This window comes from Tachyglossus aculeatus, chromosome 13, assembly GCF_015852505.1.
Source record: "Tachyglossus aculeatus isolate mTacAcu1 chromosome 13, mTacAcu1.pri, whole genome shotgun sequence".
NCBI lineage: Eukaryota > Metazoa > Chordata > Mammalia > Monotremata > Tachyglossidae > Tachyglossus > Tachyglossus aculeatus.
Genome location: NC_052078.1, coordinates 5,649,157 through 5,676,942, shown reverse-complemented (window position 1 = coordinate 5,676,942; position 27,786 = coordinate 5,649,157). Strand labels below are relative to the sequence as shown.

The following is a 27,786-nucleotide window of genomic DNA, read 5'->3' as shown; positions in this document are numbered from 1 at the left end:
CTGATCACACTGTATCTACCCCAGAGCTTAGAACAGTGCCGGGCACAATGTAAGCGCTTAACAAACACCATCGTTACTGTTGCCAACTTGTACTTCCCAAGTGCTTAGTACAGTGCTCTGCACACAGTAAGCGCTCAATAAATACGATTGATTGATTACTATCATCATCAATCGTATTTATTGAGCGCTTACTATGTGCAGAGCACTGTACTAAGCGCTTGGGAAGTACAAATTGGCAACATATAGAGACAGTCCCTACCCAACAGTGGGCTCACAGTCTAAAAGAGTGGGCTCACAGTCTAAAAGGATTACTAGGACCACCAACCGCGGTTATTCAAAGAGGGAACCCAAACCGAAAGCATCACCGGGCCTTCTCTCTCTGCCCTGCCCCTCCCGCTCCAGCCCCAAGCCCAACCTCAGCAGCCGGGGAAAGCCCGGAGGGCGGCTTGGAGTAGGTGGCCGAGGCGCCCCCTGGTGGCTGCGCAGGGGAATGGCCAAGGAGCGAGGGGTCGGGCCGCCCTCTGGTGGCTACGAAGGGGAAATGGCCAGGGAGCGAGGGGCCGGGGCGCCCCCTGGTGGCTGCGCAAGGGAATGCCCAGGGAGCGAGGGGGCGGGGGCTCCCCCTTGTGGCTGCGCAGGGTAATGCCCAGGGAGCGAGGGGGCGGGGCGCCGCCTGGTGGCTGCGCAGGGTAATGCCCAGATAGTGAAGGCCCGGAGCAAGCAAAAAACTCCCCACTCTCGGCTTCAAGGCTGTCCATCACCTCGTCCCCTTCTCCCTCACCTCCCTTCTCTCCTTCTCCAGCCCAGCCCGCACCTTCCGCTCCTCTGCCGCTAATCTCCTCACCGTACCTCGTTCTCCCCTGTCCCGCCGTCGACTCCCGATCCACGTCCTCCCCCTGTCCTGGAATGCCCTCCCTCCACACATCCACCAAGCTTGCTCTCTTCCTCCCTTTAAAGCCCTACTGAGAGCTCACCTCCTCCAGGAGAACTTCCCAGACTGAGCCCCTTTTTTCCTCTCCTCCTCCCCATCCCTCTGCCCTACCTCCTTCCCCTTCCCTCAGCACCTGTATATATGGTTGTACAGATTTAGTACTCTGTTTTACTTGTACATATTTACTATTCTATTTATTTTGTTAATGATGTGCATCTGGCTTTACTTGATGATGATGAGGCAGATGATCAGGCAGAAACTCCTCACCCTGGGCTTCAAGGCTGTCCATCACCTCGCCCCCTCCTACCTCACCTCCCTTCTCCAGCCCAGCCAGCACCCTCCGCTCCTCTGCTGCTAATCTCCTCACCGGACGTCGTTCTCGCCTGTCCCGCCATCGACACCCAGCCCACGTCCTCCCCCGGGCCTGGAATGCCCCCAATCCCTCTGCCCATCTGTCAAGCTAGCTCTCTTCCTCCCTTCAAGGCCCTACAGAGAGCTCACCTCCTCCAGGAGGCCTTCCCAGACTGAGCCCCTTCCATCTTCTCCCCCTCATCCCCCTCTCCATCCCCCCCATCTTACCTCCTTCCCTTCCCCACAGCACCTGTGTATACGTTTGTACACATTTATTACTCTATTTTACTTGTACATATCTATTCTTTTTATTTTATTTTGTTAGTATGTTTGGTTTTGTCTCCCCCTTTTAGACTGTGAGCCCACTGTTGGGTAGGGACTGTCTCTATATGTTGCCAACTTGTACTTCCCAAGCGCTTAGTATAGTGCTCTGCACACAGTAAGCGCTCAATAAATACAATTGATGATGATGGCATTTGTTAAGCGCTTACTATGTGCAAAGCACTGTTCTAAGCGCTGGGGGGCGGTTACAAGGTGATCAAGTTGTCCCACAGGGGGCTCACAGTTTTAATCCCCATTTCACGGATGAGGTAACTGAGGCACAGAGAAGTGAAGTGACTTACCCAAAGTCACACAACTGACAGTTGGCAGAGCCGGGATTTGAACCCATGATCTCTGACTCCAAAGCCCATGCTCTTTCCACTGAGCCACGCTGCTTCTCCAGCTGCTTCTCTTTTACTTCTATTTATTCTGATGACTTGACACCTGTGTTTTGTTTTGTTGCCTGTCTCCCTCTTCTAGACTGAGAGCCCACTGTTGGGTAGGGACCGTTTCTATATGTTGCCAACTTGTACTTCCCCGGGACCAGCCAGAGACTGGGCCTTGGCGGGAGGGCGAGGGGCCGGGGGTCCGGAAACCCTTATTAGTAATTATAACAATAATAATGGCGATAATAAGAGTGGTACTTGTCTCTATATGTTGCCAACTTGTACTTCCCAAGCGCTTAGTACAGTGCTCTGCACATAATAAGCGCTCAATAAGTACTATTGATTGAATGAATGAGCTGGGGGGTCGGAGCACCCCCTGGTGGCTGTGTAGGGGAATGCCCGGGGGTGAGGAGCTGGGGCGCCCCCTGGTGGCTGCGCAGGAGAAATGCCCAGGGCGGGGGGGGTCGGAGCGCCCTCTGGTGACCGCACAGGGGAACGCCCAAGGGGCATGGCGTCGGGGCGCCCCCTGGAGGCTGCGCAGGGGAATGCCTAGGGAGCTAGGGGTCGGGGGGCCCTCTGGTGGTAGCGCAGGGGAATGCGCGGTGGCACCGCCCACGGCGGACAATCAATCAATCGTATTTATTGAGCGCTTACTGTGTGCAGAGCACTGTACTAATTGCTTGGGAAGTACAAGATGGCAACATATAGAGACAGTCCCTTCCCAACAGTGGGCTCACAAGAGAGTGGCGGAGCAGGTATTTTCCGGCCTGACAACCCCGGCCCTTTCGCCACTCTCCGTCCCCACCACCCGGGCCGGCAACGAGGCGAACAAGCGAGATCACGATCCGCCACTTCCTTACATTTCCAGCCACCATCCCCCAAGGTGCCCTTTTTCCGCCCTGAGCGGTGGAAAGTCTCTGAGATGGGACAGGTTCACCTTTTCTGGATGGAAATCTTCCAGTCAATCAACGGTAATCATTAAGCACTTGCTGCGTACAGAGCACTGTACTAAGCATTTTGGAGAGTAAAATAGAGTTAATAGATACGATCCCTGCTCTCGAGGAGCTTACCACCTAGACGGGGAGAGAGGCATTCAAATAAACTACAGGTAGAGGAAGCAACCGATTACAAGGCTATGTACGTCTATGCTGTGTGGGGGAGTGAGAATCAAAGGGATACAAGTTGATAGGTCGATTAACTCAAGACTAACAATTTTAAGAGGTAAAGACCACAGTGGTTATTCAAACCTTCTGCAAATTTAAGAAATGAATTGCAGAATTCTCCATGACTATGAAAGATATCTTTAAGAAAGGAGCATGGTAGTATCAGCAAGAATGGTGACGGTAGCAGTGATAGTGGTGGTGGCAGTGATGGTGGTAGTACTGGTGATATTTATTGAGCTCTTACTTGGTACAGTGCACTGCACTAGGTGCTGGGAAGTACAGGCTAAAGAAGTGACCCATTCCCTGTCCACTAAGAACTTGTGGGGAGACAGGAGACAAACATAAAAATATTTACAACTGGAGTGATCAAAATAAATAACTGAGGACACATTCACCCAGAAAAGAAGTCACACGCACAACAGTAGCAAGACTGGAAAGATGTTAACCGCTTTTATTACACTGGGGCAAGGAGGCATTTCATCCACTGCTCACCAACACCAAAACGTTGTCTTCTATAAAACAGCTTCAGAAAACATGAAAACTAAAATAAATATCAGCTGCGGTAACTCTCATACAATACTGTTAAGTGTTTAAACTTCATGTCATTCCAAACCAGGGAACCATTTTCTAGCACATATGTGGCAAAGCGTTTTTGTTCTGTTGGGTTTCTTTGTCCACAAAAATATCAGTACACGCCTCACGACTGGAGACCGCTTTAGAACACCACTCCATGACATCAATATTTACTCGTGCTTAGGACTTGTCAGTCAGTTGTACCAAAGACCATAAAATACAAAATGATATGAAATATAAACATCAATTGTATTGCAAGATTAGAACAACATTTTATTTACAAAAATAGGGAGGGAAAGGCCGGGCTTACATCCTAATTTCCTTTCCTGGTAAGGGCAAGATACTGCCAATACCTTGTTCTGTTCTAGCAATTTCTATAGTGGTTTTTGCCCGTTCTCGGAACTGAGATCTGACTGCTAACTAGGAGGAAGAAAGGAAGAAGCAGAAGGAGGAAGGGAGGGGCTTAAAACAGTCGGCACATAAATGGCTTTTATTGAAATGATTCTGGGCTGAATGTAGATTTAGTGCTTCGGGCCCTTACTACGAGATCCAAGCATTCCCCAAACACACAGACGTCCACGTCTTGCGTCACTATGTACAGTAACTGCCACCACCTCCAGACTCAGAAGGACACTTCTTCACCTACAAGACACTACTTGAACGATGTTTCCAAAGGCAAACACTAGGACATGACTCCAAAGACGGGATTATGCCGACAGATGCTAGGGCCATATTCTTCATAGTCTTTCTTGGTGTGACACACTTGAAAAAACTCCGGCTGAGAAAGAAGAAAAAACAAGACCACTGAATGGTTAGCAATAAGGAGAAGCATAAAAGACAGTTAACTTATAAATCATGGGGAAATACAGCCAACTCAATTATTCAGAGGCTGACATCCGTTTGTGGGTTTTCATCTCTCCTCCCTGTTAGGGGTTTGTAGATGATCACATTAGTTGTTAGCAAGCAAACAAATAATACTATTTGTTTAGGTACAGTGTAATCGGGGTATGGCCTTTGGAACCAAGGTGAACATCTTCACTATACACATAAACACACACGAAATATCCTTTGTAAATGACGATGTCACTGGACAGCAAAGTTCACGGAGCAGGCAGGCACGGAGATATTCAAGCTTGCCATTTTGATAGCTGTTCGTAAGGTTCTGGAAAAAGGTTTAATTTCCAAATATGATCGAAATTTATAGAGCTCGTGAGGGTGGATTTTCAGTGGATTTAATTTAGCCATGCCATCCCTCTCCGGCGAAGCATGGGGGACTGAAAATTGGCCTTACAACTGAACAGGATTACAAGTTCGTGATGGATTTTTATGATTTATAATGTAGAGTGTGGAAACTGCTCATCTCAAGCCCAAATCATTCAATCATATTTATTGAGCACTTACTGTGCGCAGAGCACTGTACTAAGTCTGTTGCCCCGAGTCTACATAAGGGAAGCCTACATAGATTTGAGGAGGAATAGGCTGGAAATGGAGCGATGGGCATGGCTGCTTGAGATGCTGTCCCCAAGGTGGCTGCTATGGCTCCACTACAACAACTCCTCAGTATGGTTTATTAACAGTCCCATTGGGGAGGGGCAGAAAATGAATCTGTCTCCCAGGTCTACTGGAGCTCTACATGGGTAAGACAGACTCAGAGTCTTTATAACAGAGTTGTACAGAGTCATCAACTTCTGACAGACAAAACACTCTGAAATTCAGAAATGAGGCCCAGAAATGGAGAGAAGCAGTGTGGCCTAGTCGATAGCGAATAGGCCCGGGAACCAGAAGAACATGGATTCTAATTCCAGCTCTGCAAGTTGTCTGCTCTATGACCCTGGGCAAGTCACTTCACTTCTCCGTGCCTCAGTTATCTCATCTATACAAGGGGGATTAAGACCGTGAGCCCCATGTAGGATATGGACTCTGACCAACCTGATTTGCTTCTATCTGCCCAAGCACTTAGTACAGTGTCTGACACAAAGTAAGCCCTTAACCAATACCACAATTATTATTTTTATCATTAAGAAATACCATAAGAGAGAGAGACTTACTGTTGAAGAGAGACACTTGTCATTGTACAGTGTCTGGCACATAGTAAGCACTTAACAAATACCACAATTATTACCATTATTATCACGAACAAATACAGAGAGAGAGAGAGAGAGAGAGAGAGAGAGAGAGAGAGAGAGACTTACTGTTGAAGCAAGCATGGAGCCACCAAACCACACAGCATAACGCTGCATATGGTGCGTTATCACCTGAACTTCCACTGGTTTAGGCTGGGGAGAAAAAGTATTTCAGTTTTAGTTTTTGCTCAAGCACTAAGAATGTTCTTCTCCCAACAAATTTTTCTTCTGACCAAGCGAGATGGTTCACGCTCTGTGTAATAAATGAACTACATTGTTTTGGATCCCCCCGATAGACTGTTGCAACACTTTCACAGCCCAGTCCTTAAACGCTTTGCTTTGCACACTGCAAACAATACTATCATTATCAGTTACTTATTAAACAATTACAATATACAAAATTATACATTACAAATTATTTATATTGTCTATCTCCCCTTCTAGACTGGAAGCTCATTGTGGGCAGGGAAGGTACCTGCTAACTCTGCTGAATTGCACTCTCCCAACTGTTTAGTATAGTACTCTACATATAGTAAGGGCTAAATAAATACCACTAATTGACTGACTTTACAAATAGGAAGACAGGCCACCAGGAAGTGAGATACTGAAACCCAGCCAATTTACTAGCACTGGAGCAAAGCTCATTACAACCCAACATCACTGGGTATGGCTTGGAAAGAGAATGGATGCCTAAACAAGGGAAGATCAAGATATCAAGGAGAAGCAGGGTGGATAGAGTACAGGCTAGGAAGTCAGAGGACCTGTGTTCTAATCCTGAATCAGCCAACTGTATGATGCTGGGCAAGTCACCTAGCTTCTCTGTGCCCCAGTTACCTCATCTGTAACACGGGGATTAAATATCCGTTCTCCCTTCTACTTCGACTGTGATCCCTGTGGGTTAGGGATTGGGCAGGAGCTGTGTCCGACCTGAATATCTTGTATCTACCCCAGTGCTTAGTACATCACTTTGCACTCACTAAAACACTTAGCAAATATAAGTTATTGCCTTTCATTTTATTCTTCTTATTATAATTCCAATAGTATTAATAAGAAAAATGAAAAGCAAAGGCACTGAAAAGAGCAGAGGACCAACCACCTTAACACATGAGCATTGCGGCAGAGACTCATCCATCTTGTACTCGTCACTGCATTCATGGTTCAAAGGTTCATCAGGATTCAATGTGTCTTACCCCTTAGGACAGGTCTGAAAATTTCTCAAGAATGAAATTCCAGGGGTTCTTTAGCCTAAGAAACCCTTTCCCTCCAGAATCCCCAAATCCCCCAGGGCTGATGAAGGGATGATGCGTCACGAACCACTTGTCTGAAGTAACTTTTTGCTTTGCTTTCTCTAGGAAACAAAAGCCACAATTTTACCTCATGACTCTGGGCACCTGGCAATGACAAATGGATGTAAGCCACGGGGGCTGGTCTTTGAAAAATTATCATCCAGGGCAAGTTTAGACATGAAAGAGGTCCACGAGTGCGAGCAGAAGAGGACAGTTGGGGTTGCTCCTACCCATCTTTCTCCACTCTCTTCTTTGATGAACTTCTTTGGGGACAGCTACGGGGCCAGAGAAAGGCCGCTGTAGAACTAATTAAGCCACACAAAGCTGGGCCAAGGGGTTCCCCTCCTTAACCGCAGGACCAAGGGTCTGGGTTTCTATCTGCTCTACGGCAAGTTCAATCCCGGCCGCAAATCCAGTGGCCTCCTACACGCTTTAAGAACCACTCTCTTACAGGGAGACAATATACCAACTCCTCTCTAACATTTCTTATTCTAATCCAATGTGCTACAAAAGATATTAAAGATCCACATATTAAGTGAATCCCTTCTTCTTGGGGTATTAGCCATTACCGGGGCATGTTTGCTTTCGTAGAATTCAGAGAGGAAATTGCCTCCAATCTTGGGTCAATGATTGCATGGAATTGTTGCTACTGCACCACTAAGTATATCTCTCTTAACTACACACTTGGAACTCATTCAGGCAACAAATCTCTGAAGGTAATTTCACAGTGTGGCTAAAAAAAGAATAAAAACTTCCTTTTATTTCATGCTAGCAGCCTTCTCCTTCTTTCAGTTCTTTCCCTTTGAACCACACAAAAGAAGGCGGCATTTCATTTATGACGCAGAGGTTTCATTCCAGGTATTCACCGCTTCTCATTCTCGCTCACCTTTATCCTTCCACCACTGAGTTCCTCACTCAGTTTCAATCTGGCATCCACCACTCTTTTCAAATCTCGCTGTAGGCGGCGTCCAAAATCCCTGAACATCGTGGATCCTCCTGAAAGAACTACATTCTACAAGCAAAAACAGAGAAAAACTCATTAAATCAAATAAGGAGTCCATTTCCCAGAAGGAAAACATTGTTTTGAACCCACCAGGGATATACTGTACATACAATAGCACTTTGCAAATTCTACTTTCAACTCATATAAAAGGATGCTCAAAAATCCAGCTAATATTTCTGAACCAATTTACATTAGATGACTGAGAAGCAGCATGGTATAGTGGATGGAGCATGGGGCTGGGCGGCAGAAGGAGCTGAATTCTATTTCCAATTCTGCCACTTGCCCACTATGTGACCTTGGGCAAGTCACTTACCTTCTCTGCACCCCAGTTTCCTCATCTGTAAAATGGGGATTAAGACTGTGAGCCCCATGTGGGACATGGACTGTGTCTAACTGGATTAATCTGTATTTACCCCAGCGGTTAGTACAGTGCCTGTCACATAGTAAGTGCTTCACAAATACCATTTTTTTAAAAAATACCAAAAAGTCACTGTACTACAATAAGAGCACTATGAACGAAAACTGACTCTTAGCTGTTCTCTCTGAACCCCGCCATGATTAAAAGTTGCATAAACTGGCCAGATCTCATCCCCAGAACATTCAAATCCCTGAAAAACCTGAGGCTAATCCATGGCCAGAAATTTCATCCTGAGAGTTTAAACTACTGAAAAATGTGTCTGCTATCCATCAGCACTGCAGTGCTACTAACAGCTACATTAAGTTGCTACTGACTTTTAGGAGTAAATAAAGCTTTTAGAGGGAACATTCTCACTCCGTGGACCCAATTCCACCTACGAGAAGAGAAGAAATTGTCCGTATTGGGGGTGCACAATTCTTTCTTGGAGAAGCAGCATGGCTCAGTGGAAAACAGCCCGGGCTTTGGAGTCAGAGGTCATGGGTTCAAATCCCAGCTCCGCCAATTGTCAGCTGTGTGACTTTGGGCAAGTCACTTAACTTCTCTGGGCCTCAGTTACCTCATCTGTAAAATGGGGATGAAGGCTGTGAGCCCCATATGGGGCAACCTAATCACCTTGTATCCGCCCTAGCGCTTAGAACAGTGCTTTGCACATAGTAAGCGCTTAATAAATGCCATCATTATTTTATTATTATTATTGTTTCAGGCTACCATTAGAGCACTGGAAGAAATCTTGTAAACACATATTGATTCAAGCTCATTGTGGACAGGGAAAGTGTCTACCAACTCTCTTATACTGTACTCTACCAAGAGCTTAGTAGAGTGCTCTGCACTCAGGAAACACTCAATAACTGATTGACTGAATCGACCTCCTTTGTTAGGGTCATTTTCTCTTGCATTGCGGCGCTTCTCTGTATGCTAGCTGGTCTACCTCAACAAGAGAGAAGCAGCATGGCTCAGTGGAAACAGCACGCGCTTGGGAGTCAGAGGTCATGGGTTCAAATACTGGCTCCACCACTTGTCAGCTGTGTGACTCTGGGCAAGTCATTTCACTTCTCTGGGCCTCAGTTACCTCATCTGTAAAATGGGGATTAAAACTGTGAGCCCCACATGGGACAACCTGATCACCTTGTATCCTCCCCAGCGCTTAAAACAGTGCTTTACACACGGTAAGCACTTAACAAATGCCATCATTATTATCATCAGTGTTTTCTGTCTTCTCGGTTTGAGGATTGTAGGGGTTTTTTATTGCCTCTGGTCATCTGACCATGTCAGAGACTGTTGATAATAATAACAATACTAATAATAGCATCAACAACAACAATAATAGGATTTGTTAAGCACTTACAAGGTGCTACGTACTGTACTAAGTGCTGGGATAGACCCACAGTAGTCAGGTCAGACACTGTCTCTGTCCCACATGGGGCTCAGAGACTAAAGTGGAGGGAGAGCAGTTATTTAATCACCGTTTTACAGATGAGGAAACTTAGGCACTGAAAAATTAAGTCATTTGTGATGGGGTCAGGATTAGAATCCAGGTCCTCTGCATCCCGGGTCCGTGCTAGGCCATGCTCCTTCCCTTGGGACTGTTTTACCCTTGCAATTTTTAGGGCTCACTCTCCTTATCTCCCCCAAACTGGGAAATAACCAGGGACAGGATGAACAGGATTGAAAAACTACATATGGCAACTATGATCTGACCATAATAAAAGTGGTCTGGATTTGCACTGATGCCTTTAGCAAGTTCAAGCTTTGTACTCGTAGTTGGGACAAAAATCACTACTCTCAGCTTGAGACGGAGCTTAATGCCATTCTGTCTGCTGAACTCTAAAAGGACATGCTGGGTGCATTTGAAATCTGAATTTTCAATCCTTATTTATTAGTGCAACCGCCTGGCTGAGGTAGGATTCATCCACCAAGCATTAGAATAGCTTTGCCTGGGGCACTGTAAAGGAGGCTCTAGTTATGGGGCCAAGAGTCCCCTGCCAGTCTTGGTAGACAATAACCAACTTGGCAGAATCCTTCAAGACAGATGTACCTATCTTTCCTCAGAAAAGAAACCACAGACAAAATAACAAAAAAAAAAAGCCCCACAAATTTCAAAAGTATATTTTTTTTTTTTGGCTTGGTTTTATTACTGCTCTTGTTCAATCATAAAATGCAGTATACTTTTTGCAGGGGTAATCGTCCGATTAAGGATCTTGATTCTTTTCCAAAATGAGTCCGAATATCTTTGTTTTCTTCGAGAAGAGTCACCTTCACATTTCCTCCCAGGTTAGGAGAGGATCCCCACTAGTCTGAGCAGGTTTAACGGCCATGATATAACGGTAATTAACATATGGTAAAAACTTGTTAAACTGATATTGGCTTATTTAAATTAACAGGTAATTCAAATCAACAGCTATTCCCCACTGTATGTTTATAAAAGTACTGGAAAATTGGAATCAGTTCGAAGGCTGCTTTTTCCAAACCAGACTATTGCAGTTTTAGTATATATCGACTGTCTGGCAAAAAGAGCATAGTTGACACTTGCACCACATCCTAAAAATGTTCCCAGAACAAGGGTCCCAATTTCCACCAAATAATCACCAAATCACAAGCACGAGAGATGCCAGCTGAGACATGCATGGAAGGGGGCTGATGGGAACACAGCGCAGTCGACCGAAGGTTAACGGGTCAGGTCTTACTTCATCATCATCATCAATCGTATTTATTGAGCACTTACTGTGCGCACAGCACTGTACTAAGCGCTTGGGAAGTACAAATTGGCAACATATAGGGACAGTCCCTACCCAACAGTGGGCTCACAGTCTAAAAGGGGGAGACAAAACCAAACATACTAACAAAATAAAATAGAATAGATATGTACAAGTAAAATAAATAGCGTAATACATATGTACAAACATATATACATATATACAGGTGCTGTGGGGAAGGGAAGGAGGTAAGATGGGGGGATGGAGAGGGGGACGAGGGGGAGAGCATCTTGACCTAAGAATTGGTTAGTGAGCCCATTTGAGCTCACCCTGACTGCCTTCGACATGAGGCATTATAATAACTAAGACGCAGCAGGATGACATGACAGAGTTCTTTCCTTAACTTTGTTGTTGCAAGCATGATCCCCTGAAGACTGCTGGAAGTTTATTATTATTACTATTCTTTTTATTATTGAGCATATAATAACTAATAATATAATAATATTATTAATATTGATAATAATCGTTCCTTTTCTTTCAAAGGGACAGACACGGGGGGTTTTGTGGATAATGCATTCACTTTTCACCCTTCACACCAAGTGCATTAGCTATTTAAGACAAAGAAAGGAAATCTAGTGAACATCCCAAATGTCCACGATGAACTGCCTAATGAAATGGTTGCCAATTTGTACTTCCCAAGCGCTTAGTACAGTGCTCTGCACATAGTAAGCGCTCAATAAATACGATTGATGATGATGATGAAATGGTAGCACTCTAATCCAGAAACTGCACAATTCAAACCAAACTGAAGCTTTACACCATTGGTTCCCAAATTGATTTTGCACTGTGGTTGTTGTTTTGGGGGGGGGTGCCATATTCCACAACTACATCTGGACCCAAGTTAGCAACTGACTAAATCTCACCAACCTGTCAATTTTAATGCCTGTATTACCCCCTCCCTAAAGTCCAACAGCCAGTATTTCTTGAACATCAAAGTCTATTTTTTTTTAATCATCAATCCTTGAAGGTACCAGCCGCACCATTCTCTCTCTCCACAGGTCTCCCCTCCAGCCAGGGCTGTCTCTAGGCCAGGCTGATGCCCCCTCATCCCTGTAGATAATAATAATAATGATGGCTTTTGTTAAGCGCCTACTATGTGCAAAGCACTGTTCTAAGCACTGGGGAGGTTACAAGGTGATCAGGTTGTCCCACGGGTGGGGGCTCACAGTTTTAATCCCCAGTTTACAGATGAGGGAACTGAGGCGCCGAGAAGTGAAGTGACTTGCCCAAAGTCACACAGCTGACAGTTGGAGGAGCCGGGATTTGAACCCATGACCTCTGACTCCAGAGCCCGGGCTCTTTCCACTGAGCCACGCTGCTTCTCTAGACCAAGACACCTAGACCTAGATCACCTAGACACCAGGGCTGACCCACCCTATGCATGGGGTCTTCGGCACTGCAGAGACTAGTGACCTAGTAGAAAGAGCACGATCCAGAGAGTCAGGACATGAGCTCTAATCCCGACTCCAACACCTGCTTGCTGTATGCCCTTGAGCAAATCACTTAACTTCTCGGCCTCAGTTTCCTCAACTGCAAAATGGATATTAAATACCTGTTCTCCCTCCCTCCTAAACTTTAAGTCCCACGTGGGGCAGGGACTGTGTCCAACCCCACCACAAAATACATGATAAACACTTTTAAGTACCATAGTTATACTGCAATGCTTCTGATAGCTCTGAAACTGTATGTAATTAGAGAAAAAAATCGCAGGACCAAAACGCAGGAAGAGCCCCCCAAGGCAAAGCCCCTTAAAAATGCAACGCAAAAAGGAACCAACATAATGGGGAAAAATTCAATAGCTGCATCATTAAAACAACTTTCATCATGCCACAGTAGACTCACGAACCAGAAGGAGAACAGTGGCTGTAACTACTACAGAGAAGCGGCATGGTTCAGTGGAAAGGGCACGGGCTTTGGAGTCAGAGGTCATGTGTTCAAATCCCGGTTCTGCCAATTGTCAGCTGTGTGACTTTGGGCAAGTCACTTAACTTCTCTGGGCCTCAGTTCCCCCTTCTGTAAAATGGGGATTAAGACTGTGAACCCCCAGTGGGACAACCCGATCACCTTGTATCCTCCCCAGCACTTAGAACAGTGCTTTGCAAATAGTAAGCACTTAACAAATGCCATCAATATTATTATTACGTTGAAAAGCAAAGACTAAAAACTGTTTCTATTCCAAAACACCATCTTCCACCTGGTCCACCTGGCTTTCTCTTTACTTCTCTCACCCCCACCAAAATCCAACAGCCAGCCAGTTCACAAGTGGCACAAAGGAACAGAGCCCTGGGGGCCCTTTTTCATTCATTCTTTCATTCAGTCGTATTTATTTAGCATTTACTGTGTGCAGAGCCCTGTACTAAGCGCTTGGGAGAATACGATATAACAAAAAATAGACACATTCCCTGCCCACAACAAGCTTTAAGTGCATTTTGTTTAAAGGAACTTAAGAGGAAGAGGACTGCTGATATAGCTTCAGAGTGCCCAGATATTCAAGGATAGCTTGTTCTTATAACTTGTGGTTAAGAGAGGAGAGTTAAGACAATCAAATATTATGAACAAAACAATAAAAAACATATGAGGGAATACATATCCAGTTTAGTACATACATGAGACTGCATATGCATGCATAATACCCATATACAAATAGATTGAGAGAGTGAAAATATTTTATTGCCCTATAAATGCCCATAAGTGGGGTGAAGTACTGGCTGTTTGAGATACTTGGAGAACAGGCCTAACAGTAAATTTGTTTTCACTAACAGGCAATGTGCTTTATTCCACAAGTGACTGTTTTTTAGTCGCAAGCAAAGTGATTCTCCATCATATGAAATCTGCACCATCAGTAAAATTTGTCGGTTACAGCGCTCAGTTCCATCAGTCAGCATAATTCCGACAAAGACATTTCCTCGATATCCAATGTCATTCCCTTTCACAAGTCAACTTGCGACTCTGATTGGAAATCCAGAAGAGGAATATCTAAAGAAATGCTTACCCAATCTGGAATTTAGTCAGAGAGTACCTACTTTACATATGTCAGCAAGTTCTATAATCAGAGCGATTCATCCAGCTCAGGGGCAGCGCTAAAAAAAAAGGCATGAGTTCCTCATTAAGTTATAGGAGAGAGGGAGAGACAGAAAGAGACAGAGAGAGAGTGAGAGAGAGAGAGGGACAGAGAGAGGGAGAGCTCACACCTGCCCCACCCTGAGAAGAAATACTTCAGCTAGAAAGATATGAAAAGCAAACGCTTAATGTGAGTTAATGCAATACCCTAAAATATCCAGTTTAAACTCCCTACATAAACACTATAAATAATTTTTACATGCTTCTGCCACCAGATTAGGAAAGTGCCAGTGGTTCTCAGCACTAATATTTCACGGTGAGAGGTGTTTATTTCCAATTTTAACTTGGGTCAGCAAGACAGATGTGATTGCCATTCCCAGGGTTCAAAATGGGAAAACCCTGGCCAGCGGGGAGTGATCGGGAAGCACGGGGAATCCAGGACCGGGGTGGAAAGGAAGCTGTAGGCAGACTGGAGATCTGTTATCACGAAACTGTTCAAGTGCATCTGGCAATGAACAGATTAGATAATAATAATAATAATAATAATAATAATAATAATAATAATAATAATAATAATAATGGCATTTGTTAACCACTTACTGTGTGCCAGGCATTGTTCTAAGACCTGGGGTGGACATAAGCAAATCAGGTTGAACACAGACCCTGTCCCACATGGGCTCACAATCTTTACCCCATTTTATGCTGCTGAGAAGCAGCATGGTTTAGTGGAAAGAGCATGGGCACGCCAGAGGTCGTGGGTTCTAATCCCAGCTCCGCCACTTGTCAGCTGTGTGACTGGGGAAGTCACTTCACTTCTCTGTGCCTCAGTTCCTCATCAGTAAAATGGGGATTAAGGCTATGAACCCAACACGGGACAACCTCATTACCTTAGATTTACCCCAGTGCTTAGAACAGTGCTTGGCACATAGCTTAACAAATACCATCATTTTTATTATTATTATTTTACAGTTGAGGTAACTGAGGGACAGAGAAGTGAAGTGTCTTGCCCAAGATCACCCAGCAGACAAGTGCCAGGACAAGAACCCAGGTCCTTCTAACTCCCAGGCCTGTTCTCTAATTCAAAATAGATTGTTCAACATGCCTCGATGTGACTGCATGTGGCGGCCAAGTGCTTAATACGATGCACTGCATTCAGTAGGTGATGAATGAAAAGCATTAATAATAATACTTTTAGTATTTGTTAAGTGCTTACTATGTGCCAAGCACTGTATCAAGCATGGGCTAGATACAAGATAATCTGATCAGGCCCAATCCGATGGGGCGCACAGTCTAAATAGAGGGAGAGCAGTATTAAATCCCCAGTTCAATGATGAAGAAACTGAGGCACACAGATAAGTGCCTTGCTCAAGTGTATATAGCAGGCAAGGGCAGAGCGGGGGTTAGAACCCAGGCCCACTGATTCCCAGGCCTCTGCTCTTTCCACAAGCCAACTTGCTTCTCATCAGTAACTCCCCTACTAATCCCTCTTTCTTTCCTCTAGACTGTTAGCTTCTTGAGGGCAGGGCGTGTTTTTACCAACTCCATTCATTCATTCAATCATATTTATTAAGTGCTTACTGTGTGCACAGCACTGTACTAAGCGCTTGGGAAGTACAAGTTGGCAACATATAGAGACGGTCCCTACTCAACAGCGGGCTCACAGTCTAGAAGGGGGAGACAGGCAACAAAACAAAACATATAAACCAAATAAAATAAATAGAATCAATCAATCAAATCGTATTTACTGAGCGCTTACTGTGTGCAGAGCACTGTACTAAGCGCTTGGGAAGTACAAGTTGGCAATATATAGAGACAGTCCCTACCCAACAGTGGGCTCACAGTCTAGAAGGGGGAGACAGAGAACAAAACCAAACAGATTAACAAAATAAAATAAATAGAACAGATACGAACAAGTAAAATAGAGTAATAAATATGTACAAACATATATACATATATACAGGTGCTGTGGGGAAGGGAAGGAGATAGGACGGGGGGATGGAGACGGGGATGAGGGGGAGAGGAAGGAGGGGGCTCAGTCTGGGAAGGCCTCCTGGAGGAGGTGAGCTCTCAGTAGGGCCTTGAAGGGAGGAAGAGAGCTATCTTGGCGGATGGGTAGAGGGATTGGGGGCATTCCAGGCCAGGGGGAGGACGTGGGCCGGGGGTCGACGGCAGGACAGGCGAGAACGAGGCACAGTGAGGAGATTAGCGGAAGAGGAGCGGAGGGTGTGGGTTGGGCTGTAGAAGGAGAGAAGGGAGGTGAGGTAGGAGGGGGCGAGGTGATGGACAGCCTTGAAGCCGAGGGTGTACTGGACTCTCCAAAGCACTTAGTACAGTGCTCTGCACACAGTAAGCATTCCATAAATATGATTGACTGATTGATTCTTGCATAACTTCTCCATGCTCCCCACTCCTAGGAATACCACAGGCCCCGCATGGCCTCCCTGGTACCCCAGCCCCCGCTCCCCCTTCCAGAATAAGCACTCAATACATACTATTGATTGATTGATCCCATCATGTTCCCTTAACTAATTAATGGAGCCTTGCAAACACGAGCAAGCACTGGTGCTCCAGGCCTAAGCCAGAAATTTGGCTGCACAAAAGGAACAGTCCCTGAGAATCTCTAGAGGAACAATCCTCAGAACCTGACAAGTAACTGTAGGGAGAAAAGGAATCTGAGAAGCTAAAGAGGACTTCAAGGTCGCAAAACCTACAGCAATAACTCACCGTATAAGGGGCAGGGAGTTTAGACCGCTTCCCCCAAATTGGTTTTCCCACATGAACAATCCACGCAGTGCCCTCGGTGGGCTGAAATTCTCAAGCCTGGCTCAATCTGAGAGACAGAATTTAGGCTGAAACCCCAGAGGGGACCAGCTTCGTTGCCAAAGGAGGATTCTCCCCTTTCTCTTCACCCAAACAGCCACTACTGTAGCCAAAGCCCTCATCACAGACTCTACAGACCTCTTCACTGGTCTCTCTACCTCCAACTCCTCTCCACCTAATCTAAACCATGCTGTGGTACTAAATAACTTTGGTACCAAGATCTAATTGAAAGGTCTTTCAGAGCGTATCTCTCCACTCCTCAAAATTCTACAGTGATTTCCCATTTCCTTCCCCAAACAAAAATTCCTCATGGTTGGCTTCAAGACTTTCCATCAACTCTCCTCATCTTACAGCGTGGCTCAGTGGAAAGCGCACAGGCTTTGGAGTCAGAGGTCGTGGGTTCAAATCCCGGCTCCGCCACTTGTCAGCTGTGTGACATTGGGCAAGTCACTTCACTTCTCTGGGCCTCAGTTCCCTCACCTGTTAAATGGGGATGAAGACTGTGAGCCCCTCGTGGGACAACCTGATCACCTTGTACCTACCCCAGTGCTTAGAACAGTGCTTTGCACATAGTAAGCGCTTAACAAATACCAACATTATTATTATTATTATTACATATCTCATCTTTTCAACCACCTGGCTCTCTCCATTCCTTCCACACTAACCTCTTGACTCTACCTCATTCTTGAGTGTCCTGTCTCCAACTCCTCACTCACATTGTTCCCCCAGCCTGGAACTCCCTCCTTCCCCAAATCTGCCAGACTACACCCTCCCCACACTCAAAACCCTCCTAAAAATCCACCTCTTTCAACGAACCTTCCCTATCTAATTTCCACACTTCAAACTGGGTAATCTCACCAGCCATTTCAACTGTTTACCGTTTTTACAACCAGTTTCAGCACTGAAGTAGGTTTATTCTCTAGAGTGGGAGCTCAAGGGAAGGAAATGTGGCTACCAACTCCGTATTGTACCAAATCATACCCCCTCTCCACTTCAAATCCCTCCTAAACAGTCAACTCCCCCAGAAAGCACTCCCCAAGTCAAAGCTGCTAATTTATATTATTTGTCTTCTTTTATCACTGGTATCTATGCTTCTACTCTTGTTCTGGTAATTTGGTTCAGCTTGTCTCTACCTTAAGATTGTCAGCTCCTTGAGGGCAGGAGCCTGTCTATTGTGCTCCCAAGCAGTTAGTTCAGTGGTCTGCATACCTCAGGCACACAATCATTATCATCATCATCAATCGTATTTACTGAGCGCTTACTGTGTGCAGAGCACTGTACTAAGCGCTTGGGAAGTCCAAGTTGGCAACATCTAGAGACAGTCCCTACCCAACAGTGGGCTCACAGTCTAAAAGGGGGAGACAGAGAACAAAACCAAACATACTAACAAAATCAAATAAATAGAATAGATATGTACAAGTAAAATAGAGTAATAAATATGTACAAACATATATACAGGTGCTGTGGGGAAGGGAAGGAGGTAAGATGGGGGGATGGAGAGGGGGATGAGGGGGAGAGGAAGGAAGAGGCTCAGTCTGGGAAGGCCTCCTGGAGGAGGTGAGCTCTCAGTAGGGCCTTGAAGGGAGGAAGAGAGCTAGCTTGGCGGATGGGCAGAGGGATTGGGGGCATTCCAGGCCCGGGGGATGACATGGGCCGGGGGTCGATGGCGAAAGATGATCATTTAAGATTAGGTTTCTTCCCCAAATCCTTTTTACAATATCTAGCACAATATAAAATAATTTCTAACAGGCAAAGAAGGTCAAAGTTCCAACAATCACTGCACCCGGGCACAATTTGGCATTGTTGTTTCCATCTTTACTCTGACTCTGGAAAACTCAAATAGGTTGGTTTGACAGACACGCACTGCCACCTATCTGCCATTCACTCCAATTTTAACCATTTTCATTTCAGACCTGGTGTTTAACACTAAAAAAAAAAAAAACCTTCTCTCCCCAGCTATCCTACTTGATCACTGCCTATATTACCCAACAGATTTGATGAGAAAGTAATAAACACGTTCGCTTTCCTCATGAACTACCCCTGACTAGGGTCAGATTCCGAATGGCCTGGCACGGAGCAAGCCCAAAAAGCTCCTCCTGGCCAATTAGCCATTCCCTGTTTTGCTTGGAGTGGGCACATGCACCCTTGCCTTTCTGGCATCACCCCCACCTCCAACAATGCCCACAGCAAGAGCCCAATAAATACTACTACTACTCCCTAATGGGAAGACATTCCGAAGATTTGAAAGTAGCAGCCTCTGCGGTAATCCTCACCTAAAAAAAAAAATTCACCAAACCGGGGCACCTGATAATAGTTATAGTAATTATTCAGCACGTATTAGAAGTAATTTTTGTCACTGCTGTTCTTCGTCTTTTGCTCTTTTCCTCTATCAAGGCAGTGGAAAAGACCCTCCAAACCATTCTAAACCAATCTTTATACCTTATTCCATACTGGTTTACCAAACAGGGGTGAGTACAGTGGGGTCTGATGCTGTTGAGGGCTCACAGACTATTTGTTCTGTGGCTACACTTGCACCTGTTCTCCCTACCCACGGCCTCACAGTGCAGACTGTGAGCCCACTGCTGGGTAGGGACTGTCTCTATATGTTGCCAATTTGTACTTCCCAAGCGCTTAGTACAGTGCTCTGCACATAGTAAGCGCTCAATAAATACGATTGATGATTGATGATAGGGAGACGGGGCAAGAGCCTGAATGGCTCAGTACAAACGAGTGCAAAAACAACGCAAGTGCGTGTCCTGTGGGCACTCACTCCACACCTGTCGTCAGCACGGTGGCTGAGCGATGCTCACCCAAGTGGTCCACGGCCAGAAAAGGCACATGACTATTTTCATGGTCCAGGCGTGCAAGTGATTCCCTCACGTTCAGGGATGCCGCCTCACCATCGATCACATCATCTTCAAACTGAAGGACGATGTTATTACTAAGGGAAGCAGTGCAGCCTAGTGGAAAGAACAATAGTCAGGGAGTCAAGAGACCTGAGTTCTAATCCCAGCTCTACCACCTGGCTTTTGTGTGACCTTGGGAAAGTCACTTAACTCTCCAATGCCTCAGTTTCCTCAGCTGTAAAATGGGGGTTAAATAGCAGTTGGCTCTCCTCCCTAGACTGTGAGGCCCGTATGGAACAGGGACTGTGTCTGGCCCAATTATCTTGTATCCTACTCATCACTCAGTACAGTGTTTGGCACACAGAGAGTGCCTAACAGATACCACAATTATTAATATTATCATATGCCATGTGCCATGCTAAAAGAATGCGTTATATAATGCTCAATAAATTTGACTGAATGAATGAGTGAATAATAAAAACGATCCCTTTCTCACTGAGTACCCCCACTCTAAGAAGCAGGGAGAGCAGATATTTTATCCCCATTTTGCAAATGAGGAATCTGAGGCCCAGAGTGTTTTAGTGACTTGACCAAGGTCATCCAAAAGGAAATTTTGGTGAAAATAATCTGGGAATCATTCCCTTATGTCTTCAACAAGAAGTCCTCCAATTAACTAGAAGATCAAACCTTCCATTATTTTCCACTTTTCTATTTTTTACCTGAAGGAAACTTTATGCAAATGATAAGCTGTCAGAGAAATGAAGTTCATAAAACCTACTGTGTCATGCTTGGCATTAACCTGATTAAGAAAGCACTAAATGAAGCCAAATTTCCAGACATTTCACAACTGAAGCATTTCTTTGGTCTCTTACAGAGCATTCATTCTTTTAATTCCCTGAAGCGGCATGGCAGTTCACACCCCTTGGTTCTTTCTACTGGTCTCAAGTAAAATGAACAAGATAGAGAATGAGAGGAAATGACACTGTATGCCAGTCACATTACACAGCAAATCAAGAGTGAGGTTAAGGACAAAATCAACTCTTCTCTTAAACCAAACGTGGGGGAAGTACTTACTTTTTATGACTGTATTGTACTTTCCAAGCGCTTAGTACAGTGCTCTGCGCACAGTAACAGCTCAATAAACACTACTGAATGAGAATAGGGGAAAAAAGAGCCATATAGAGAAGCAGCCTGGCCTAGTAGAGAAGCAGTATAGCCTAATGGAAAGAGTACAGGCCTGGGAATCAGAGGACCTGAGTTCTAATCTAATGCCAGCTCTGCCAATTGCTTTCTGGGTGACCTAGGGTAAGTTACAACTTCCCTGTGCCTCAGTTCTCCTGTTCTTTCTTTCATTCATTCAATCACATTTACTGAGCGCTTACTCTGTGCAAAGCACTGTACCAAGCACTTGGGAAAGTACATTACAACAGACACATTCCCTGCCCATACCGAGCTCACAGTCTAGAGGGGGAAACAGACATTAATATACATAAATAAAGAAATAAATTACAGATATATACATATGTGCTGTGGGGATGGGCGGGAGGGTAAATGAAGGGGGCAAGCCGGGGTGGCAGGAAGGGAGTGGGAGAAGAGGAGAGGAGGGCTTAGTCAGGGAATGCTTCTTAAAGAGAGTTCTCCCTCCTTTTTAGACTGTGAGCCCCATGTGGGTCGGGGTCTGTGTCCACCCTAATTGACTTGTATCCATCCCAGTGGTTAGAACAGTGTTTGACAACTAGTAGGCGCTTAACAAATACTATAAAAAAAGTATACTGGTGACAGACCATCTAAGTTGTTACTAAACCAAAGCCCCCACCTATCTACACTTACTCTATAGGCCCTTTCCAATAATACCTACTGGCCTTACTCCTGGTCTACAAAATGCTGGACAGGAAAACAGCTGAAGTGGTGTGAAGATGAGTTATAATTTCCCAGCTACAAACCGGCCTTAAATGAAATTCACACTGAAGTTACGATTCCTTGTTCCACAAGAAGTGCTTTCTATCAAGAAGTGAAATACCTCCTTCTGTTTGTTTTGGGTTTTTTGTTGTTGTTTTTTTAATTTTCCAGGTCAGATATAGTGCCTTTACTATCCCTTCCTTCCCCTGGTTCCATCCATTTCTGCCCCTCTTTCTTTTCTTCTTGCTCAACACATAAATTTAGGAATACGACCTCTGACATATTCTGCATGGAGGTCGTTGTGCACTGCAGGTTTCCGTTAAGACTCGGCAAAGTCTTGGTGAATGCACTGACCCTGGGATCAACAGGAAACTATATGATTGCTGCAACTGAGATGGACACAGCAGCCCTTGGAATTGAAACCAATCCCCAGTCATATTACCCCGAGTCTGAACTCGCTACGTGGACTGCCAATTAAGAACAAGATTCGATTTAAAGATGTGACCCTTTCATTTGAGGTCAGTGGAGAAATGGGAATTGAATGGCAGACAAATTAAATGGGCATCTGATACACCTTCGGGTGTTCTCAGCTTGACTATATTCACTCAACTGACATCAGAAGCCAACTATTCCCAATGCTAGCCAGGTAGCAACCGGAGAAAAGATTTCATGCCTTATTGTTCAGAGTGGGAAATTAAGCCACTACTAACTACTACCCAACACCTGGAATTTAAGGAAAAGATAAACTTCCCATCGACCTTTGAAATCCCTAAAAAAATCATAAATGCTTTGACTATTAGTAGTTTCTCATTATCCTCGATGGTCCAACTGGCCATCTCACTTCCCTGGTTTAGAAAACCTCACACTGGGGGGTCTGAAAGTTTGGTGGGGAGAGCGAAGCCGAAATCAAATAAGCATTTCCTACTTCAAAGTTCAGTTAAAGCTATGTAAACCATCGTTTCTGGTCAAGTTCTGTTTGAGCAAAAAAATCCATGACACTGAACCCAATGGCACTTATTATGCACATATAAAATATAGGACATTTTTAGCAAACCTCAGCTATGATTTCTGTGACTGCTGGTCTGAGCCATGAGGGGACTGAAATCCTCTAGCAGAGTGGCCTAGCGGGAAGAGCAAAGGTTGGAAAGTCAGATACCTGAGTTCAAACCCCAATTCTGCTACTTGTCTGCTGTGTGACCTCCGTCAGGTTAACTTCTCTATGCCTCAGTTTCTTCATCTGTAAATTGGGGATTCAATATCTGCTTTCCCTCCTACTAAGACTGTGATTCCTGTGGGACAGGGACTGTGTCTGCCCTGATTATCTTGTACCTACCCCAGTGCTTAGTACAGAGGTTGGCACCAGAAGGCACTTGGATACAATTATTATCCCACTGTACCTTTCTTATTTATAATTATCCTTGTCTTTTATATTTTTGTTTGCCTTTCCTTATGTGCCTATCTCTAAGCCTCTCTCCACTTTTTAAATTGTGAGCCTCTTGACTGTCTCTCATCCATGTATTTCTTTCCCAGCATTTAGTGCTTTGCATATAGTAAGTCCTGAACACTATTACTTGCACTAAAACATGTCCTTCTAAATGTCCATTTGGCTTTGAATATTTTTCAAAGATTGCCTGTTTAAAATATGAGCTTTCAAGGGGAAAGGAAACAAAATTTAAGTAATTTTGAAAGTAACGTGTTTCTAAGCAATGGTAAGGAATAGCCCAGTTAAGTATTTTCCAATCAACATGACAGTCAATCATTCTCTTTTTTTCTTATAATATTTGTTAAGCACTTACTGTGTGCTAGGCACTATACTAAGCACTGGGGTAGACAAAAGTCTATCAGGTTGGACACAGTCCATGGCCCACCTACGATTAAGAATCTTAATCCCCATTGTGCAGATGAGGGAACTGAGGCCTAGAGAAGTGAAATGACTTGTTCAGGGTCATACAGCAGATAGGTAGCACAGCCGAGATTAGAACCCAGGTCCTTCTGACTCCCAGTCCGTGTTCTTTCCCCTAGTCCATGCTGCTTCTCCTGACCAAGTAATTTCCAACTGTGTTAGTATCCGAGGTCTGGCCATTCCTTTCGGAGTGAAGCAGAACGTGTACACTTAAAAAGTTCATCCTAAAGGTGTGGGCCTTTAGATTTCAAATGAAATAAAAGCATCTGGTCCAGATAAGTTCTACCTTATACAGGGGACGACGAACATCAATGGGACAGTTCTGTATCACTTCATCAACAACATCTGAAATGGACTCCATAAAATCTGGATTGGCAAACTGAAAGAACAGAAGACAGATTAGATACCACTTGAGAAAGAGGAAACGACAACACATTTTTAAAATCCTGAAGTGGCTTGAACAAAAACACCAAAATTTTCAAAGCTTCATCTTACAATAAGTTCATCCTACGTGATGATTTAGAATAGACAGTTGGAGTTAATTAAATTCCTGATTAACATCTTTAAATTCCGGGTGAGATTATATACATGATGTAGAGAGGGGGAAAAAAAAATTCCAGAACAGTAACAGTGCCAGACTGAATCAGGAATAAGCAAACATCACCCAAATTTGTGGAAACAAAGGATGGAATCTACCCCAAAAGGGAACACTTTACAAACCATTTATAGACATTTCACGTAATAAAATAACTTTATAAAACAACTTTCTAGCACAACTGTTCCCTTCAGGGTCACGCTAACTTTTCAAATACCCTCAGTTCTTATATAATACATGTTTTTTGCACTACACATTTTTGGATAGAGCACTGTTGGAGAATTAGGAAACATTCCCCTCACGTTCTATCTTGATAGAACATCATTGTCAGGAGAAAAATGTGTGTGCATGCATTTGGGGATTATGGTAAGCACTTACGAGAACACAAATTTTCCTCAACACAGGATTCAAATCATAACCTCTGTGTTACAGGAAAACTGAGTGCATAAAAGACATACATACGGGGAAGCAGTGTGGCTCAGTGGAAAGAGCACGGGCTTTGGAGTCAGAGGTCGTGGGTTCAAATCCCGGCTCTGCCACCGGTCAGCTGTGTGACTTTGGGCAAGTCACTTAACTTCTCTGGGCCTCAGTTCCCTCATCTGTAAAACGGGGATGAAGACTGTGAGTCCCACGTGGGACAACCTGATTACCTTGTATCTACCCCAGCGCTTAGAACAGTGCTTTGGACATAGTAAGCGCTTAACAAATGCCAACATTATTATTATTATACATGTCATCAAACTTCCCGAGATTTAATCACGCAAAAACAATCTAAAATGTAGTTGCTACATTATTCATTTTGATTGTTCACACTTTTGAAATTGGGAAAGCAAGAGAAAGTTAGGAGGATCGCTAAAGCTAATCGGGAGGCACAGCTGGGAAGAAAAATGTGAACTAGTAATTTGCTGTGTCAATGTGTCAATCAATCAATCAATCAATCGCATTTACTGAGCGCTTACTGTGTGCAGAGCACTGTACTAAGCGCTTGGGAAGTACAAGCTGGCAACATCATCATCATCATCAATCGTATTTATTGAGCGCTTACTATGTGCAGAGCACTGTACTAAGCGTTTGGGAAGTACAAATTGGCAATATATAGAGACAGTCCCTACCCAACAGTGGGCTCACAGTCTGGAAGGGGGGGAGACAGAGAACAAAACCAAACATACTAACAAAATAAAATAGAATAGATAGGTACAAGTAAAATAAATAAATAAATAGGGTGATGAATATGTGCAAACATATATACATAAGATCCCTGAATGATTCTCTAGTCGTCTCACAAAGAAAACTTTCTCAGTTTAAGCCTTGTTGAGTAACTTCTCATTGTTCCCTCTAGATGGCGCTATTGGTCCACATTCACTGGGAATGAAAATATTCCTACCTCTGGATGAAAGAAAATTTCTGGTCCCAGGAACCTTTCGTAACCAACGTCTATGACAAACTTCTTCTGATTGATTGCATTAATGCCTGTATACTGCTTGATCCATTTACGTGGGTCTACATCATACTTGGCAAATTCTTTTACTATGTCAGGGCAGATGTAACAGTACTTCTCCTGGTTATAAAAAAAAAAATAAACACAAGGACAATAGACATGAACAGCCCCAAATGGTTCTTCGGAGTCAAATACCGCCACCCAACCAGACGGATCTCTCTCTCACACACACACACACAACACAATCTGCCTATGATTCAAATGAAAAGTAGACCTGTATTTGGCTTAATTGTACTGGGAGATGGGGATGGGGGGGAGGGTTCAGAGGGCAATAAAACAGGATTGAAGAAACAGTATCAGCCTAAAGGAGACATCCTCAAAGTAATTTTTGTTTCTTCGCGCTTCCTTCAAAATGCTTTCTTCAATCTGGAGAGATTTAATTGTTTAATAGGAGAAAAGGGGCTGTTCCTAAATTTGAGAAGTTTTAAAGGTAAATAAGGAACGCCTACCCTAGCACAAAAGTAAAGTTTAATGCTCTGGTACTTCAAACAGTTCAGCCGTCTCACATACAGACACACATACAGAGACCACCTTTATTCAATAAACTGTCCTGAGATTTACAATTTTATCTCTCTTGTAACATTGTTTTAAAGCTTCTTTATTTTATTATTCTGGCCACGTAACCAATTTATTTTTAAGACCAGGATGTACCTTTGCCCAGGTGGTAGACACTGCATACCAACAAATATATGTTTGCCCATTGCCAAAGGGGAAAAAAGGGGGGGGAAAGGGGAGTGGGGGAAAATAAAAGCAAGAGAAAGAAAATCATATAAGCCTCAACCCCAAACTGACCAATTTCATATCAATTTTTACCTTAATGGCTTTTGCTGTCTCCAGTGATTGCTCAGGAGGAATTCCCACCTCCCTCTCCCTTAGGAGCTGTTGAATGAAATATGTAATATCTCTACCTGCAATTGGGATGTGTTTGATGCAGCTTCCAATTACATAACCTTCCGCCTACAGGGGGAAAAAAAGGAACTGATATGAGAAATTCTGATAGAAAAAATTGATGTTTATTTCTAATGTGTCAGAACAGTGCTTTGCACATAGTAAGCACTTAATAAATGCCATTATTATTATTATTATTATAAGTTACTTTTAGTCTGCTTCAGTTGTCCCTCCTTTAGAAAACAATTATAAATAGCCACAACAGAAATGAAAGAGCACAATAGAAGACTAACACAATGTGACTGTGAATTAGTTTTAAGATGATAGGACAATACCAGGATGGCTCCCCTTCTAGACTATAAACTCGCTGTGGACAGGGAACACGTCTACCAAACTCTATTATACTGTACTCTCCCAAGAGCTTAGTACAGTGTCCTGCATACAGAAAAAACTCAATAAATATGATCGAATGACTGACTTCTGTTTCGGACAAATATCAGAATCACGTGGCAACCCTACGATCGGTTCATTAGCATTTCAAAGGGAGCCAATTGTAATTCAGTTCTCCATAAATGTAGGGGTTGCATTCTCACAAAACCCTGCATTATGGAAATTACACTGTAGTGTAGTGCAGTACTCATGGTGCTCAGTGTCTCATGCATACACACAAGCCACCTCACTCAAGCTATTTCTTCCACCACCATGGCATTCTGTATCCAAAGCAACTTTAGTGTTGTCAGAAAAACATTCCTCTAATTCCCTGATGACACTTCAGCTAAAACACTTCTTGAAAGCGTATGATCTGGCAGGACTGAAGACATCTGAATTCACTTGTTACTAGAATCTGATATTAAGAAGTGCAAATTAGTTCTCTTGAGATTGCTAATAACCAAAGATAAATGTAATAATAATAAATGTAATAATTCACTATAGCTTTTGTCGGACAAAGCATGAAAGAAGATTTATAAA

At 44.0% G+C, this 27,786-nt stretch overlaps 1 protein-coding gene across 2 annotated transcripts in view; it reads right to left on the bottom strand.

Annotated features, from left to right (window-relative positions):
• Positions 1–3,577: 3,577 nt before the first annotated feature.
• Positions 3,578–27,786, bottom strand: part of ACTR3B (actin related protein 3B) — a 73,113-nt gene continuing 48,904 nt past the window's right edge. For both annotated transcript variants that reach the window (XM_038755876.1, XM_038755877.1), the window contains 6 exons: positions 26,743–26,886; positions 25,816–25,989; positions 24,123–24,215; positions 8,021–8,146; positions 5,918–6,001; positions 3,578–4,503 (listed from right to left, as the gene is read on the bottom strand). In XM_038755876.1, coding sequence (XP_038611804.1) covers positions 4,408–4,503; positions 5,918–6,001; positions 8,021–8,146; positions 24,123–24,215; positions 25,816–25,989; positions 26,743–26,886 — 717 coding nt within the window. In that variant the 3' untranslated portion in view covers positions 3,578–4,407. The remainder of the gene's footprint in view (positions 4,504–5,917; positions 6,002–8,020; positions 8,147–24,122; positions 24,216–25,815; positions 25,990–26,742; positions 26,887–27,786) is intronic.